Source organism: Lepidochelys kempii, chromosome 4, assembly GCF_965140265.1.
Source record: "Lepidochelys kempii isolate rLepKem1 chromosome 4, rLepKem1.hap2, whole genome shotgun sequence".
Taxonomy (NCBI): Eukaryota; Metazoa; Chordata; order Testudines; family Cheloniidae; genus Lepidochelys; species Lepidochelys kempii.
The window spans coordinates 120,530,750-120,548,826 of record NC_133259.1 but is presented as its reverse complement, the minus strand read 5'-3'; the positions used below and the strand labels follow the sequence as shown (position 1 = coordinate 120,548,826).

The following is an 18,077-nucleotide window of genomic DNA, read 5'->3' as shown; positions in this document are numbered from 1 at the left end:
GGGCTAAAGGCCAAGGGCCAGGGCTCTCTCTGGTTTGGGCTGTGGATGACCTGGGTTCAGTTCTCAGCTCAGCTGCAAACTTCCTGTGTGACCTTGGATAAATGACTTAATCTATGCTGTGTCTTCATGCCCTTTCTGTAAAATAAGGATAATAGTTCCCTCAACAGAGGATGAAATCCATTAGAAAGTGAGAAGCACTCAAAAAAGGGGAGCAGCATTTGACCCTTACTGTTGCAAAGAGTTGAGATTCTGTCGGTGAATCTGGAAATCACCGTTTTATAGTTCCTCATTTGTAATTATTCCTGTCTGGGCGGCTAAAAAGTGGAAATACTTTGAGGAACAGAAAAAAAAGCACATTTGCCATAGAAAGCAGAGAAAAGTCCCTTTGTGGACAACTTCCCCCATCTCTACAATTTATAAGAGGTTACTTTCAAAAAGCAAAAATGGGTTAGGCTCTATCTTAATTATGATGAATAAAGCCAGCCTTCATATATTCTTTTAGATGTTTATTTTTGTCTTTTCTTTTTTAATCTTAGTAATATCAGGAATGCTAAGTCAGGATTTCCTTGGTTTTGCTGGAGGACTCAGCTCTCAGTTCCACATCTGTTCGTAGCCTGTCTTTAACTGAAGGGAGGTAGGGGGGGATGTATCTTTCACAAAGTTCCTTTTTATCCCCAGTGTTTATTCCCCAGGAGCTTGAATTAAATTGATGCTAATTAATTTTAAAAAGGATAATCTCACAAGGTAGAGTAGGATGATAAATGTGTAATGGGAATTTATAGAGCAACAACAAGAAGGAAGTTAATATAGGTGCCTTTGGGTATGATAAAGTAAATTAACTATGGTAGCCTGTAGTGGCCCTATGTCTGTACTGTGCTCATGAGCATCTTTGTCAGCTAATTTACTCTTCAGACCTGTGATGGGGTTTACGGACCCCTCACTACAGCCAAGGCTGAAGCAGTACTGGGCTAGGATAGCTGTCCCCCTCAGGCGCAGCTGAGCAATGCTCCTGGGGAAAGGAACACTATAAAAAGAGCTCCAGCAACCCAGGCCAGAGGGGCAGGGGGAGGAGAGAAGCCATTTCCTGGAGGAGTACTGCCCTGCTACAGGAGGAGAAGGAGCTCTTACTGAGGAGATCCAGCTCTGAGTCTTTCTCCTCTTCCCCTTGCTATAGGGAGAGCCAGAGGGTTGCCTGCATCGGCCCTGAGACTCTGGGGATTTGGAACAAAGGACTATAATCAAACAACATCCATGCCCCAAACTGAGACATTGGGTGAGGTAGGAAGTGGCCTGGGGAAGATGAACAGGAGGCAGGCCAAGCATAGGCCAGTCCATGCTGGCACACTTTCAGGACCCTGGGCCAGGACCTGGTGGAGAGGGAGGGCCTGGGTTCTCCCTACCTCCCCTAGATTCCCTTATGCATAGCCCAAGGATGGGAAGCTACCGAAAAGAAAGCTGACCCAGCTGAACCCCGTTTAGGGGGTCCCTAACACATTGAACTGAAAAGAGACTACAGCAGCTGGCCCTGGTCACTAGGCCTGCTGACCAGACAGCGCACTCTCCTATGAGACTCTATTAAAAGAAACTTGTCATTCATCATTTTCTGGGGTCAGATCCTTCCCTTTCTTTGAGTCATGCATAGAGGGTCCTTGTGATGATCACCACTTCCATGTGATAGAGGGGAGGTAAGTGGTTTTTGTGGCACTGTCTCACCCCTAAACATGGCAGGCCAGACAGAAAAGATGCTAATTGTCCCCACTTTGGCATCATGTAACCTTCAATTAAGGTGAGAGAGGTCAGAATGCTTGTCATAAATATAAAGGGAAGGGTAAACCCCTTTAAAATCCCTCCTGGCCAAAGGAAAACTCCTCTCACCTGTAAAGGGTTAAGAAGCTAAAGGTAACCTCGCTGGCACCTGACCAAAATGACCAATGAGGAGACAAGATACTTTTAAAAGCTGGGAGGAGGGAGAGAAATAAAGGGTCTCTGTCTGTCTATATGCTGTTTTTGCCGGGGATAGACCAGGAATGGAGTCTTAGAACTTTTAGTAAGTAATCTAGCTAGGTATGTGTTAGATTATGATTTCTTTAAATGGCTGAGAAAAGAATTGTGCTGAATAGAATAACTATTTCTGTCTGTGTATCTTTTTTGTAACTTAAGGTTTTGCCTAGAGAGATTCTCTGTGTTTTGAATCTAATTACCCTGTAAGGTATCTACCATCCTGATTTTACAGGGGGGATTTCTTTACTTCTATTTACTCCTATTTCTATTAAAAGTCTTTTTGTAAGAAAACTGAATGCTTTTTCATTGGTCTCAGATCCGAGGGTTTGGGTCTGTGGTCACCTATGCAAATTGGTGAGGCTTTTTACCAAACCTTGTACAGGAAGTGGAGTGCAAGGTTTTGGAAAATATTTGGGGGGAAAGACGTTTCCTGAGGAAATAGAAAGATACATCCTAGATGGGAAGCCCAAAACTGTAATCGAGGCAGGAGAGATTGGAGCCAGATGGGTGGAGGTGGCCGAGAAGAAGAAAACTGGTCGCAGTTGGAGCGGAGACCAGAAGGGACAACCCCAGACCACACTCTATTACCGGGGGCCGCCCAAAGCCCCACATACCTCCCAAAGAACCCTCCATACCCCTTATCGTCCCACCACCCCGTTCTCCAGCAACCCTCCTCGTCCCAGTGACCCATCAGCTGGACGATGTTTTAAATGTAATGAGCTGGGGCATGTAAAGGCCAACTGCCCCAAGAACCCCAACAGATTACAGTTCATTGCACCGGAATCACACCAGAGGTCCGCAGGCCCAGATACCCTTGGAGCGGAGGGAAACTGTGAGTGTGGGCGGGAAGAGGTCACCGCATGGAGGGACACCGAAGCACAAGTGTCAGCTATCCATGCTTCCTCAGTGGACCCCAATTTAATCAACCCAGAGATCCAAGTGACAATTCAACCCTTCAAGTCCAACTCATTCAATTTGCCTACAGCCAAGTTGCCTGTCCAGTACCAGGGCTGGTCAATGTGGACTTTTGCAGTCTATGATGATTATCCCATCCCCATGCTGTTGGGGGAAGACTTGGCCAATCATGTGAAGCGGGCCAAGAGGGAGGGAACGGTCACCCGCAGCCAGGCTAAGCAAGCCGTGAGGCCTAGCTCTATTCTGGAAACTTCTATCAGGACCCAGTCAGAGGTGATGGACCCGGACCCCAGGCAACAGCAGTAGTGGATCCAGTCCCAGAGACCCAGATGGAACCAATCCCAGAACCAGAACCAGCTGAACAACCAACACCAGACCTATTGCCAGCACTGAATCCAGTACTTGCAACCTCAACGCAAGAGGGCCCCACCGAACCTGAACCGGCAGCAGCTGATAACCCTACACAAGAGGCTCAGTCAGAGCCTGAATGCTAACATAGTGCACCAGCGGAAAGCGGTTCACAGTCAACGGAAACAGCCCCATCCCCTACATCACTTCCAGAGGGACCAAGCATAGGTCCACAATCCAATGAGGAACTGATTTCTCCAGCATCAAGGGAACAGTTCCAGACTGAACAGGAAGCAGATGAAAGCCTCCAGAGAGCTTGGACGGCGGCACGGAGCAACCCACCGCCTCTCGGAGCAACCCACCACCTCTCAGCTCTTCTAATCGATCCAGGTTTGTTGTAGAAAGAGGACTTTTATACAAGGAAACTCTTTCTGGTGGACACCAGGAAGACTGGCATCCTCAGAGACAGTTGGTAGTTCCAACTAAATACCGGGCCAAACTCTTGAGCTTAGCCCACGATCACCCTAGTGGCCATGCTGGGGTGAACAGGACCAAAAGACCGTTTGGGGGGGATCATTCCACTGGGAGGGAATGGGCAAGGAGGTTTCTACCTATGTCCGGTCTTGTGAAGTATGCCAAAGAGTGGGAAAACCCCAAGACCAGGTCAAAGCCCCTCTCCAGCCACTCCCCATCATTGAAGTTCCATTTCAGCGAGTAGCTGTGGATATTCTGGGTCCTTTTCCGAAAAAGACACCCAGAGGAAAGCAGTACATACTGACTTTCATGGATTTTGCCACCCGATGGCCGGAAGCAGTAGCTCTAAGCAACACCTAAAAGTGTGTGCCAGGCACTAGCAGACATTTTTGCCAGGGTAGGTTGGCCCTCCGACATCCTCACAGATGCAGGGACTAATTTCCTGGCAGGAACTATGGAAAACCTTTGGGAAGCTCATGGGGTAAATCACTTGGTTGCCACTCCTTACCACCATCAAACAAATGGCATGGTGGAGAAGTTTAATGGAACTTTGGGGGCCATGATATGTAAATTCGTAAATGAGCACTCCAATGATTGGGACCTAATGTTGCAGAAGTTGCTCTTTGCCTACAGAGCTGTACCACACCCCAGTTTAGGGTTTTCCCCATTTGAACTTGTATATGGCCGTGAGGTTAAGGGGCCATTGCAGTTGGTGAAGCAGCAATGGGAGGGATTTACACGTTCTCCAGGAACTAACATTCTGGACTTTGTAACCAACCTACAAAACACCCTCCGAACCTCTTTAGCCCTTGTTAGAGAAAACTTACAGGATGCTCAAAAAGAGCAAAAAGCCTGGTATGATAAACATGCCAGAGAGCGTTCCTTCAAAGTAGGAGACCAGGTCATGGTCTTAAAGGCGCTCCAGGCCCATAAAATGGAAGCATCGTGGGAAGGGCCATTCACGGTCCAGGAGTGCCTGGGAGCTGTTAATTATCTCATAGCATTCCCCACCTCCAACCAAAAGCCTAAGATGTACCATATTAATTCTCTAAAGCCCTTTTATTCCAGAGAATTAAAGGTTTGTCAGTTTACAGCCCAGGGAGGAGACGACGCTGAGTGGCCTAAAGATGTCTACTATGAAGGGAAAAGTGCTGGTGGTGTGGAAGAGGTGAACCTCTCCATGACCCTTGGGCGTATGCAGTGACAGCAGATCAAGGAGCTGTGCACTAGCTACACGCCAACGTTCTCAGCCACCCCAGGACTGACTGAATGGGCATACCACTCCATTGACACAGGTAAATGCTCACCCAATTAGAGTCCAACCTTACTGGGTGTCTCCTCAAGCTAAAACTGCTATAGAACGGGAGATCCAGGATATGTTACAGATGGGTGTAATCCGCCCCTCTGGAAGTGCATGGGCATCTCCAGTGGTTTTAGTTCCCAAACCAGATGGGGAAATACGTTTTTGTGTGGACTACCGTAAGCTAAATGCTGTAACTCGCCCAGACAACTATCCAATGCCACGCACAGATGAACTATTAGAGAAACTGGGACGGGCCCAGTTCATCTCTACCTTGGACTTAACCAAGGGGTACTGGCAGGTACCGCTAGATGAATCTGCCAAGGAAAGGTCAGCCTTCACCACACATCTCGGGCTGTATGAATTTAATGTACTCCCTTTCGGGCTGTGAAATGCACCCACCACCTTCCAAAGACTTGTAGATGGTCTCCTAGCAGAATTAGGAGAATATGCAGTCGCCTGCCTTGACGATGTGGCCATATTTTCGGATTCCTGGGCAGACCACCTGGAACATCTACAAAAAGTCCTTGAGCGCATAAGGGAGGCAGGACTAACTGTTAAGGCTAAGAAGTGTCAAACAGGCCTAAACAGAGTGACTTACCTTGGACACCAGGTGGGTCAAGGAACTATCAGCCCCCTACAGGCCAAAGTGGATGCTATCCAAAAGTGGCCTGTCCCAAAGTCAAAGAAACAGGTTCAATCCTTCTTAGGCTTGGCCGGTTATTACAGACGATTTGTACTGCAATACAGCCAAATCGCCGCCCCACTGACAGACCTAACCAAAAAGAAACAGCCAAATGCTGTTCAGTGGATCGAAAAATGTCAGAAGGCCTTTAACAAGCTTAAAGCGACACTCATGTCTGACCCTGTACTAAGGGCCCCAGACTTTGACAAACCGTTCCTAGTAACCACAGATGCGTCCGAGCGTGGTGTGGGAGCAGTTTTAATGCAGAAAGGACCTGATCAAGAATTCCACCCTGTAGTGTTTCTCAGCAAAAAACTGTCTGAGAGGGAAAGCAACTGGTCAGTCACTGAAAAAGAATGTTACGCCATGTCTACGCTCTGGAAAAGCTACACCCCTATGTTTGGGGATGGCGTTTCCACCTGCAAACCGACCATGCTGCACTGAAGTGGCTTCACACCGTCAAAGAAAATAACAAAAAACTTCTTCGGTGGAGTTTAGCTCTCCAAGATTTTGATATCGACATCCAACACATCTCAGGAGCTTCTAACAAAGTGGCTGATGCACTCTCCCGTGAAAGTTTCCCAGAATCAACTGGTTAAAATCATCCTTGAGATGTGGAAAATATTGTTAGTCTTTATGTACTTGGTAGTATATTTAGAGATGCATGTGTCTTATTAACTGTAAAAAGAAAAGGAGGACTTGTGGCACCTTAGAGACTAACCAATTTATTAGAGCATAAGCTTTCGTGAGCTACAGCTCACTTCCTCAGATGCATATCGTGGAAACTGCAGCAGGCTTTATATATACACAGAGAATATGAAACAATACCTATTCCCACCCCACTGTCCTGCTGGTAATAGCTTATCTAAAGTGATTTCCAGCACAAATCCAGGTTTTCTCACCCTCCACCCCCCCACACAAATTCACTCTCCTGCTGGTGATAGCCCATCCAAAGTGACAACTCTTTACACAATGTGCATGACAATCAAGCTGGGCTATTTCCTGCATAAATCCAGGTTCTCACATCCCCCCCACCCCCATATACACACAAACTCACTCTCCTGCTGGTAATAGCTCATCCAAACTGACCACTCTTCAAGTTAAAATCCAAGTTAAACCAGAACATCTGGGGGGGGGGGTAGGAAAAAACAAGAGGAAACAGGCTACCTTGCATAATGACTTAGCCACTCCAAGTCTCTATTTAAGCCTAAATTAATAGTATCCAATTTGCAAATGAATTCCAATTCAGCAGTTTCTCGCTGGAGTCTGGATTTGAAGTTTTTTTGTTTTAAGATAGCGACCTTCATGTCTGTGATCGCGTGACCAGAGAGATTGAAGTGTTCTCCGACTGGTTTATGAATGTTATAATTCTTGACATCTGATTTGTGTCCATTTATTCTTTTACGTAGAGACTGTCCAGTTTGACCAATGTACATGGCAGAGGGGCATTGCTGGCACATGATGGCATATATCACATTGGTGGATGTGCAGGTGAACGAGCCTCTGATAGTGTGGCTGATGTTATTAGGCCCTGTGATGGTGTCCCCTGAATAGATATGTGGGCACAGTTGGCAACGGGCTTTGTTGCAAGGATAAGTTCCTGGGTTAGTGGTTCTGTTGTGTGGTATGTGGTTGTTGGTGAGTATTTGCTTCAGGTTGCGGGGCTGTCTGTAGGCAAGGACTAGCCTGTCTCCCAAGATTTGTGAGAGTGGGAATAGGTATTGTTTCATATTCTCTGTGTATATATAAAGCCTGCTGCAGTTTCCACGATATGCATCTGAGGAAGTGAGCTGTAGCTCACGAAAGCTTATGCTCTAATAAATTGGTTAGTCTCTAAGGTGCCACAAGTCCTCCTTTTCTTTTTGCGAATACAGACTAACACGGCTGTTACTCTGAAACTTATTAACTGTGTTTTTCCTAGAGCTCCAGGAAGAAATCCCAGCCAGTGTTTCACCCTAGCTGAGATTTGGGGGGCGTGTCATAAATATAAAGGGAAGGGTAAACACCTTTAAAATCCCTCCTGGCCAGCGGAAAACTCCTCTCACCTGTAAAGGGTTAAGAAGCTAAAGGTAACCTCGCTGGCACCTGACCAAAATGACCAATGAGGAGACAAGATACTTTCAAAAGCTGGGAGGAGGGAGAGAAATAAAGGGTCTGTGTGTCTGTCTATATGCTGCTTTTGTCGGGGGTAGAACAGGAATGGAGTCTTAGAACTTTTAGTAAGTAATCTAGCTAGGTATGTGTTAGTTTATGATTTCTTTAAATGGCTGAGAAAAGAATTGTGCTGAATAGAATAACTATTTCTGTCTGTGTATCTTTTTTGTAACTTAAGGTTTTGCCTTGAGGGATTCTCTATGTTTTGAATCTAATTACCCTGTAAGGTATCTACCATCCTGATTTTACAGAGAGGATTTCTTTATTTCTATTTACTCCTATTTCTATTAAAAGTCTTCTTGTAAGAAAACTGAATGCTTTTTCATTGTTCTCAGATCCAAGGGTTTGGGTCTGTGGTCACCTATGCAAATTGGTGAGGCTTTTTACCAAACCTTGTCCAGGAAGTGGGGTGCAAGGTTTTGGGAAGTATTTGGGGGGAAAGACGTTTCCAAACAGCTCTTCCCCAGTAACCAGTATTTGTTTGGTGGTGGTAGCGGCCAATCCAAGGACAAAGGGTGGAATATTTTGTACCTTGGGGAAGTTTTGACCTAAGCTGGTAAAGATAAGCTTAGGAGGTTTTCATGCAGGTCCCCACATCTGTACCCTAGCGTTCAGAGTGGGGGAGGAACCTTGACAATGCTCAACTCAAAGACCCCGAGTGATTCCTCCAGCAAAACCAGGGTTAACAAGACTTGGCATTCCTGATGTTTCCACAGTAAAAAGCAAGCAGAAAATAAAACAACTTTAAGGAAAAAAAATAAAAATACCCACAACAATTTTTTTTCAGGTCTTCTTTATTAATCACATCTGTTTAAATGCCTTTTGCAGATCACCCCTAAGTATTACTGTCCTTACTACTGCTGTAATTAAAATAAATAAAATATCAGCTCTTAATAGTTCATACTAAGTGGTTTTGAAGGATGTTCTTGTCTCAGTTGATGCAGGGTTGTTTACAAAGCTGCATTAAACTACACTTTTAATTCTTTCAGGTGTTCAACCACACATAACTATGATCGCGACAGGAAGTGGGGTTATTGTGCTTCTGTGTCCAAAGACCATGTAGGTAAGACAAGTAATTAATAACATCAGCAACAAGCCTCTGAAAAGGACAATTGCCCCGCAATATCCAGTATTTTGTTATTAATTATTATTAGATGGTGATTTATTATTAATCCATCAAGAGTGCATGATGCTTTATAGACAAGTAAAAGGTGAAACCCTTGTTCTGGGGATCTCACAATCAAGGTTGGACATAACACAGGGAAGTGGAAGTAGGGGAAGGATGATATTTCCACAGAATAAGGAACTTACTAGGTTATTTCTTGTGCGGTATGCACGCTAGAGGCCAGATCTTCGGCTGGTGTAGCTACACTGATGTCTGTATAGCTACACTGATTTACAGCAACTGAGGATCTGGGCCTTTCTCTATTTTAAAAATATTAAAATATGAACTATTCATATAATAGTGTTGGGTTTAAACTTTTTTTCTGGAGTCTGGATCAGTGCTGGAAAGTGAAACCTGTCATTTGTCCATCACACTCGCGCACTCTGTTCCCATGTATGTTTTCAGTACCCCATGCTGTGAAATTAAAGCCTGAGCCCCATTCTTTGGTTAAATGTCAGTGCTATTCCTGTGCATAGGGAAAATCCTACTCGCTATAGGTGAGGCCCAACTTCATCTCATATTGCCAGGCATGCAAAACAGTATCTTTCTGGGGAAAGGATATGGATGAATCCTGGACTCACTCCCCCTATAATACATTCTGCATCAGTCACCAGCTCTAGGTCTGGAGGGATCAGCAGCATGTTTAGATGCCCTGTAGGAATATCCAGGTATGGAAGTGACGTGACTGCTAGTCTGCCAAAAGGCTATATAGAAAAAAACAGCCTATCTCCCTTTGGGCTTTCACACTCACACTCTCCAGGTTCAACATCTTCCCTGCCTCCCTTTCTTGGCTTCCCAAGATTTAGCAGATAGGAGGAAAGCAAGTCCTGCATGCAGCATTTGGGCACACAAAGAAGGCACACAAGTAGTCCTGGCAAATTACGGCTCTAAATGTAGTCATGCTGCAGGAGCACTGAATTCATGAGGTTGCTAGCACTGCACTCTGCGCTTATGTAATGGAACTGTGTTTCATTTGGTAAGTTATGGAATTAAAGCAATCTTTCTAATAATAGCAGTGGGCAAAGTAAACCGTGTCAGGCAACCCTTTCATTGTAAACTAGCTGTGTTATTCCATGGGCATCTGGCACAGTAGGCGCCATTTCTGAAGGAAGGAATAGTGCCTGGTGCTCTGTTTTTACAGGAATCACCTTCTTTTAATTGATGTGCCCAGGACTAGCCTTCTGCACAAACAAGTGACCATTTGGGGGGGTATCTTCCTATTTATGGTACTTGTATGGCCCCTGTTACAGTAGTATCTCATCCTTCATGTATTTATGGGGAACCGAGGCTCGGTGACTTACCCAAGGTCTTGGAGGAGTTTGTGGTGGAGCAGAGACTGGAAGCCACGTCTCCCTTGCCCTGGTGTTCTAGCCACTAGACCATCCTTCCTCCTCACTGAGTTACACTTGTAGGCTGTTCCTGTTCCCCTCTACCACATCATCAGATGACAAAACAGTTCTGGCTGTGTCTCTGACTTTTTTTGTTTTGTTTGTAATTTCTTTTAAACAGTTGCATTTTTTTAATAAATAAGGAAATATTTTCTTCCTCACGCTAAACACACAGATACTCTACTGTCAGCTACTATTTCCTGAATAATGCACAGAAAGAGGGTAGAGCTTCAAAAATAGATTGTCTTATGAAGGATTCATATGAAAAAAAAAGATATTGAAGTGACTTCTTCAAAGAGGATGAGGAAATATCAGCGTTCATTGCAGAAGAAGCTGAGAACAATGAAAAGGGTCGTCAGCTGAACACGGGCAGGATTTTCCCACAGATTTTATATAGCAAAGAGCAATAGTACTGTATGCACGTCATTTTGATTGTCCGCATAAAATAGGAAGTAAAGGTCTGTAGCAAACTCTTTTAGATGTAAGCGATTTTGGACCCAGTTGGTTGCATACTAATGTGTGGCTGGATCTTGTGAAATTGTCTGCACCATTAATAAACAGAGGGGCGTTATCAGATCAGAAACATGTACTAGCTAGTTAAACTCCCAGAGAAGAGCCATATCAGTATGGTGAAAAGTGTCCTATCCAAATTGGAAGTAGTCCAGGAAGTTGGGTGATGTGGTCAGACTGCTGAGAGCAGGTGACTCACTACTTCAGCAGGGCTCTGGAGAAGTTGAACTCAAGATGGTTGTTAGCAGTTGTGAAAGGAGTCAAGTGAGGGTTTTCTCACAAAGGAGGGATGATATCCTGGGATGGCTCTAGGCACAGACTGGATGGACAGCTGCTTGGGGCACCATGTTTACCAGGGATCCATAACTCTGGGAAGCGTTCCAGGCAGGAAGAAACAATCTGGCCAGAATACTCCTGTGCTGTAGGAGCACATCCCTGATATGGAAGTTGCAGGAGTACCTGGGCTGTCCAAACGATAAATAGTGAAGCAGAGGGGAGAAGAGATGAGGATGCCAGGGGAAGACCGATGGGAAATGACCCAGGGATATATATGGGGTTATATAGGGAATATAATGAGGGGTTCCAATGAAAGAGAGAAGGACAGAGCTAGGGGTTCTGATTTGCTGACTTAGGGGTGGTACCAAAAATGATTTGCCATGTGCTCCACTATACTGAGGGATGACCCAGGGAGAGAGCAGCAGATTGAAAATTACAGGAATATGTAGTGATGAAACACTATATAATACAGATATTTCATAACTATAAAATGGAAGAAGCAGCAGCATAGTCATTGTGTTTACATGCTTTTTTTGATGTTCTCCTTGGGTGTGACTACCAGTATATGTACACAGGCCTAGATACTGATCTCAGTTACACCATTGTAAATCTGGAGCTAATGCCTTGACTTCAGTGGAATTACTCCAGACTTACACCAATGCAGTGAATTTTAGGAACTGGCCTCAAGTGCTTTGCTTCAGTCTTTATGTGTGGGTATATTTTTACATGTTGGATTGTCTACTTGGCAGAATTGGCATGTTGGCAGCACAGCACCCTGCTCAAAGAACAGCTCAATGGTGTAATTCTGTATTGTCTTCATGGCAGAATTTGGCTAGGAAGCATTAGATAAAGAATTCAAATGTAGGACAAATATTGGGCCAGCCTCTCAGCTAGATCAATTGGCCTCAGTGGTGAGACGCTGGTTTATACCACTTGATGAGTTAACCGAGTGTCTTTTGTTAACTAGTGTTATCCCATTAAAAAGTATTATGAACTTTATATGGTACTTTGTCATGTAAAAGGCAGCCTCCCTCAATTGACTTCACGGGGACTGAGAGCAGTGGTGCCAGTTCAAATATTTCAGGGGTGAAGGGAATTCCAGTTCCTCTCCCAGGTCTCCTCTCGCCGGAGAGTCTGCTCTCCCTTTTACCACCATAGTTCATGAGCAGGTGCCCCCGAGAGCTGAGTTCTCAGCCTGACTCCCCGCCTGGCACTGTGGAGGGACAGACTCTCCATGCCCGGCGTCACAGCACCATTTGAGTGGTGGTGTTACCTCGTGTGCCAGATTGCAATGCCACTTGCTGAAATTTGGCTTGGCTGCCCCTTCCACTTGACAACACCCCTCCCACTTGACACCACTGACTGGGAAGTAGTGCTGACAGGTTTTTTTTCATGTTTTTAAAAAATACTTTTGGAGAATAGGAAACTTTATAGTTTACTAGTTTGATGCAGTTTGTTTGTTCTAACTTAATTTGATCTGCTCCTTCTCTTCCTATTAGGAAATTCGGCATCATCCCACTTACCTTAGTTTTAGAATGCACCAGAGTCTACTACCAGGAATGTATAATTTATATAATCAAAAGGAGAGACATAATCCCACTTAGTTATGTTGCTATGTAAAATACACAGGGCATTAATCCGGGCAAATGAGAGCTTCAGACTTTTTTTTTTTATCACTAGTGTAAAGGAACAGCTCCATCTTGTGGACATTTGTCCCCTATCCTCACATGATACCTGCTGACTTGACTGGACTTGACTTATCAATATTGTGAATAATGATCATGTGTCAAATTTTGCTTCAGTTATATCATTATAAACCCATTTATTTCAGTGGTGGAGGAGAATTCAGCTCACTGAGTTGTGTAGTTTTATAGATCAAGATAAATCTATTGTGCAATTTAAAAAGGAACAGCTGAATAAACATGGTTTTAGTGAGATCAAATGGTGATATTAAAGCCATAAGGCATCTGAATTCAAAGTGTTACTATTCTGCATAACGGGCCAATGTCTGACAAAACAAAGACTGAGCTGTCTGGCAGTTATTAACAATAATTTATTTATAGATTTCTCAGATTATTGTGCAAAGAGCCCATGCAAAAATGGAGGGACCTGTTCCGTTGCCTATGATCATAGTTCTTATCACTGCGCATGTCCTGAGGCATTCACAGGAAAAGACTGCGAAATTGGTAAGTGCCTTATTTAATGAGCAATGGATATTAGAGGTAGAGGACTTGTCCAAGTTTGTTAGTGAAAAGGTAATGTTGTTGTGATGTTAGAGAACACTAAGACATGAATGTTTGTGTAGGCTGGTTTCCAAGTGATTATGATAGACAAGCTGACTATCAACTGACAGGACAGCTGAAAATAGCTTAATTATACAGTTATAAATTCAAACCTGATCTGAACCACCATTAAAGTATTAGGCTAAGAATCATACAATAAGACTCTCCCCCCCCCCCCCAATCCCCGTACTCAGACTTGGAGATTAGCATACATGCTTAGAAAAGAATAATTATATTATATGGTACTTAGGGTAAAGAGACATGACAACCAAAATAATTTTAGGTAAGGCACTATATCCCAGAGTATGTGCACATGTGCCCATTAAGGATCTTACCATGCTCTCAGTGATTTTACACCAGTGTAATTCCATTGACGTCACTTGAGTTATTCCAGATTTACACCAGGGTAAGTGGGAGTTATCAGACCATAAGGCTCTTATACTATTACACCAGTTTTACAACAGTATGCAGTGCTGGTGCTAGGCATAAGCAGATTAAGCATTTGCTTAGGGCCCCGAGAAACTCAAGGGGGCTGGCCCCTTACTCACTTTTTTAGTATGTATTGTGGAGGTGGGGCAAAAATATTCCTGCTTAGGGCCCCAATGGGCTAGCACTGCCTTTGGCAAAATAACTTCACTGTGGTCAGGGTGTTGCTCCTGATTCTCCAGTATAAGAACAGAATAAGGTCCCATGAAAGCACTCGTTTCTCTTTGTTGTTCAATGAAATTCTTTTCCTGCTGCTCGGGAGCCACTTGATGGGATATGTACAATGTGTACGGTACAGGCTGCAGCACCCCATTACAGCCTTCATCTGTAAGAACCATTCTGCCAAACTAACAGCTGTGAGGGAATACATAAAACTGGGATGAATGTCATTGTATTTTACTCTGATTTTTCTTTCTCACTTTTCGTGAATTAACTATGAGGGGGCTTGCCGAATGGTGCCACTGTCTTGTTCACAGGAGCATATGACATTTTAAAAGCAGGAGAAGGCCATCTGGCCCAACCGGCCTCTATTTTTATTTCTAATTTATTCTACTATTAGTCATAGCACTTAACACCATGGTGGCTAGGTGCTTCTATTACAAAGGTTAAAGCACAAATTGTTTGATTAGCATATAAGCCTGGATCTACAAAGGGACTTGGGCATTGCAACATTGAGTGTTGGGACGTGTAACTTTTAGACATCTAGAAAATCACTGGAACACCGTGATTCACAAAGCCTGAGTAGGTGTCTAGGCTCCTTATACAATGAATGGGGAGAGATGGGTGCCTAAGAATGAGATCCACAAAAGCCAGTATGTTAGCCAAGGACCTGCCAGAGCTAGCCAATGGGAGTTTCCAGTAAGAAGGATGTGTCCTAAGACCCACCCCTCAAAGAATTAGACACCTAAGTGCAGGCTGCAGGGAGGTGCCTGTCCCTGCTTGCAATCCACATCTGGGACCCCCTCTCCGGGAGTGAGGCAGATAAAGTGCCTAATCTGCTGCTTGCAAGCAGAGGCCATGCTTGGCAGGGCCATGCGCCACATCCCCTTCCCCCCCCACCTCGAGTTGTCGCTTGGATTGTACTGAGTATGCTCACGTGGACAGAGCACGCTCAGTAGCATTTGCTGAAGTTGCTGCCCTCACTCTGCCCCCCCACAACTAGCGGCAGGCACGGGTCATCTCTGCTTGCAAGGATGCATTAGATGCCTGCCTCACTATACACAAAATAACTGGAGGAGGAGGGTAGAGCACTCACTTAGGATGCGTGAGAGCCAGGTTCAATTCTGATGGGCAGAGTGGATTTGAACCTCTCCGGAGTGTGCCCTGTCTGCTGAACTACGGGATATTCTGATATGGGGCTCTCTCAAACTTTCCTGTTGAAGCTGTTCCACTGTGGGTAATTAATTGAAGAGTCATTGGGCCAAAGAGAGCATGTGAGAATGTCTCCATAGCCTGGTGGTTGGGACATCCACCTAGGAAATGGGAGATCCAGCATCCAGCCCCCCTGCTCCAATCACTCTTTAATTATTTATCCAAAATGAAACAGCTACAACAGGAGAGATTGAGGGAGACCCCTATTAGAATGCCCAGAGCTCAGAGGTTAGCGTACTTTCCTGGGAGGTGTGGAAGACCCCTGTTCAAATCCTCTCTCCTCATCAGGCAGAGGTAGGGATTGAACGGAGGGTCTCCCACATCCCAGGCGAGTGGCCTAACCACTGGGCTAAAAGCTAAATGGTGGGCACTGATGGTGGCTCCTTCTCTCACCAGATTTTGAATGGGCCCCAGTCTGGTAGGTGTGATCAGAGCATGCCTCCTGGATCGGACTCCACAGGCAAGAGAGGCAAGCAAACACCTATCTTCCTCTTATTTGTGAATCACATTTGAGGACAAGGTGGGAGATAAGTGTTCAGGTACTTAGAATGAGGCAGCAGTGTGCATGAACTGAGGCAGAAACTTAATTGATCAGAGGACTTTTAAAGTAAAAATTGAGGTGGGCGAGTGAGTGTACGTGCCTACAGGGCTAGCTGGCAGCCAAGCAGGGGTTTTGTGGATCGCAGTGGTACCTAAAACTGGGATTTAAATCTTTGTGGATCTAGGCCATACTTTCAAATAACACGTGGCTAGTTAATAAGAAAAGGGATGATTAGGGCATAACAAATCATTTGGTATCATTCTTTGTAACAGACCTTAGAAATCTTTTTTTGTTTTATTTTAGGGAAGTGTTTTGATGACAGTCGCTATGAGTACTTTGACACTGGCGAAAGTTGGGCAAGAATCCATAAAGGAGTAGTGGAAGAATGCATGTGTGTTAACAGCCGAATTGAATGCCAAAACACACGCTACACAAGTATTACTCTGTGCTGTCATAGCATAAACATTATTTTGTTCTCAGTGTATATATATCTGCATGTAGTGGGCTAAATACAAACAGTGATGCTAAAACCCTGTGCTACAGTATTCTACATAGGGACCGGGCTTTTGCAACACACACATCCAGAAAGAAAAAAATATTTTTCCTTCCACGTATGGATAATGGACCTGATTCAGCCCGTGAGCATGTGCTTAAGTGCTTTCCTGAATAAGGATGGACTTAAGCATGTGTTTTATTTTAAGAACACACTTAAGTGCTTTCAGGAACAGGGATGTGATCCTAAAGTGGGGCCCATAAGAATAAACAATAGATTAAAGAATAATAATAAAATTACACCTTTATCCTAGAATCTCAAAGCAATTTACAAATATTAATTAAGCTTCACAAATTTATAATTAGGTAAATATTGTCACCCCCACTTTACAGGGGTGGAAACTGAGACACAGAAGTTAAGTGACTTTCCAAGCTCACATAGTAAGTCCATGGTAGAGCTGGGAATGTGCCCAGGAGCCAAAATCATTGCTGGCATAACTTTGACCATAGGAATCCTGATTGCCAGTCACGTGCTCTAACTACACCAAGCTCCATCCCTGTTTGTTTATTATAAAGTATTATACTGCTTTCTAAAAACTTTTGCAATAGTGGGGAGCATATTATGAGCAGTAGTAATAATAATTACTGTTATTTGTTAAGCAACGATATTTGCAACAGAGGGGAAGCTATACTGATGTTGACGGTAAAAGTAAACAGTGAGCCAGATCCTCAACTGATACAAATCAGCATAGCTCTGTTGTCTTCAATAGAATTATCTCAATTTATACTAGCTGAAGGTCTGCACCACTGTGGAAATAGTAAAAAAGGGAAAACCAATTCCAAAAGTATATATGGCAGAGAAGGAGATGCCTTAAGATGTTATCACCATGGTAAACATGATGAACATCTCTACATTCTTCTTGCTTTCATCCTCTCATGATGATTCCAACAAGATATGATGTGATATTTGTTTAAGTGTGTTGCATTTTCTTGTACTGCAAGTAGAATTGAGAGATTCCAAGGCCAGAAGGGATCACTGTGATTAATTGACCTCCTGTATAACACTGGCAATAAAACTTCCCTGAAAAAAAATCTTAGAGGTTATCTTTTAGAAAACCAGCCAATCTTGATTTTAAAAATTGCTAGTGATGGAGAATCTGCGACCCTTGATAAATTATTCCAATGGTTAATTGTCCTCACTGTTAAAAATATATGCCTTATTTCCAGTCTGAGTTGTCTAGCTTCAACTTCCAGCCATTGGATGGTGTTTTACCTTTCTCTGCTAGAATGAAGAGCCCATTATCAAATATTAGTTCCTCTTGTAGATACTTACAGACTGTAATCAAGTCACCCCTTAAACTTCTCTTTGTTAAGCTAAATAGATTGAGATCTTTGAGTCTATCATTATAAGGCACGTTTTCTAATCCTTTAATCATTCTCGTGACCCTTTTCTGAACCCTCTCCAATTTATCAACAATTTATCCTTGCATTATGGACACTAATTGGATTTGATCTTCTATTTATGTTTGTAGGTTGCACCAGTAATCCCTGCCTCCATGACAGTGCCTGTAGAATGATTGTCTTCACTGGGAAAACTATTTGTGGTTGTAAAGAAAACTTTGTTGGAAAATATTGCAATATTGGTAAGTATAACAATATGCCAGGGAGAACAAATGTTATTGATTGATC

The 18,077-nt window shown here is 43.9% G+C and overlaps 1 protein-coding gene across 1 annotated transcript in view; it reads left to right on the top strand.

Annotated features, from left to right (window-relative positions):
* Positions 1-18,077, top strand: part of HGFAC (HGF activator) — a 69,188-nt gene that overhangs the window by 15,843 nt on the left and 35,268 nt on the right. Inside the window, exons 4-7 of the mRNA XM_073340141.1 lie at positions 8,867-8,940; positions 13,280-13,402; positions 16,200-16,331; positions 17,921-18,031. Coding sequence (XP_073196242.1) covers positions 8,867-8,940; positions 13,280-13,402; positions 16,200-16,331; positions 17,921-18,031 — 440 coding nt within the window. The remainder of the gene's footprint in view (positions 1-8,866; positions 8,941-13,279; positions 13,403-16,199; positions 16,332-17,920; positions 18,032-18,077) is intronic.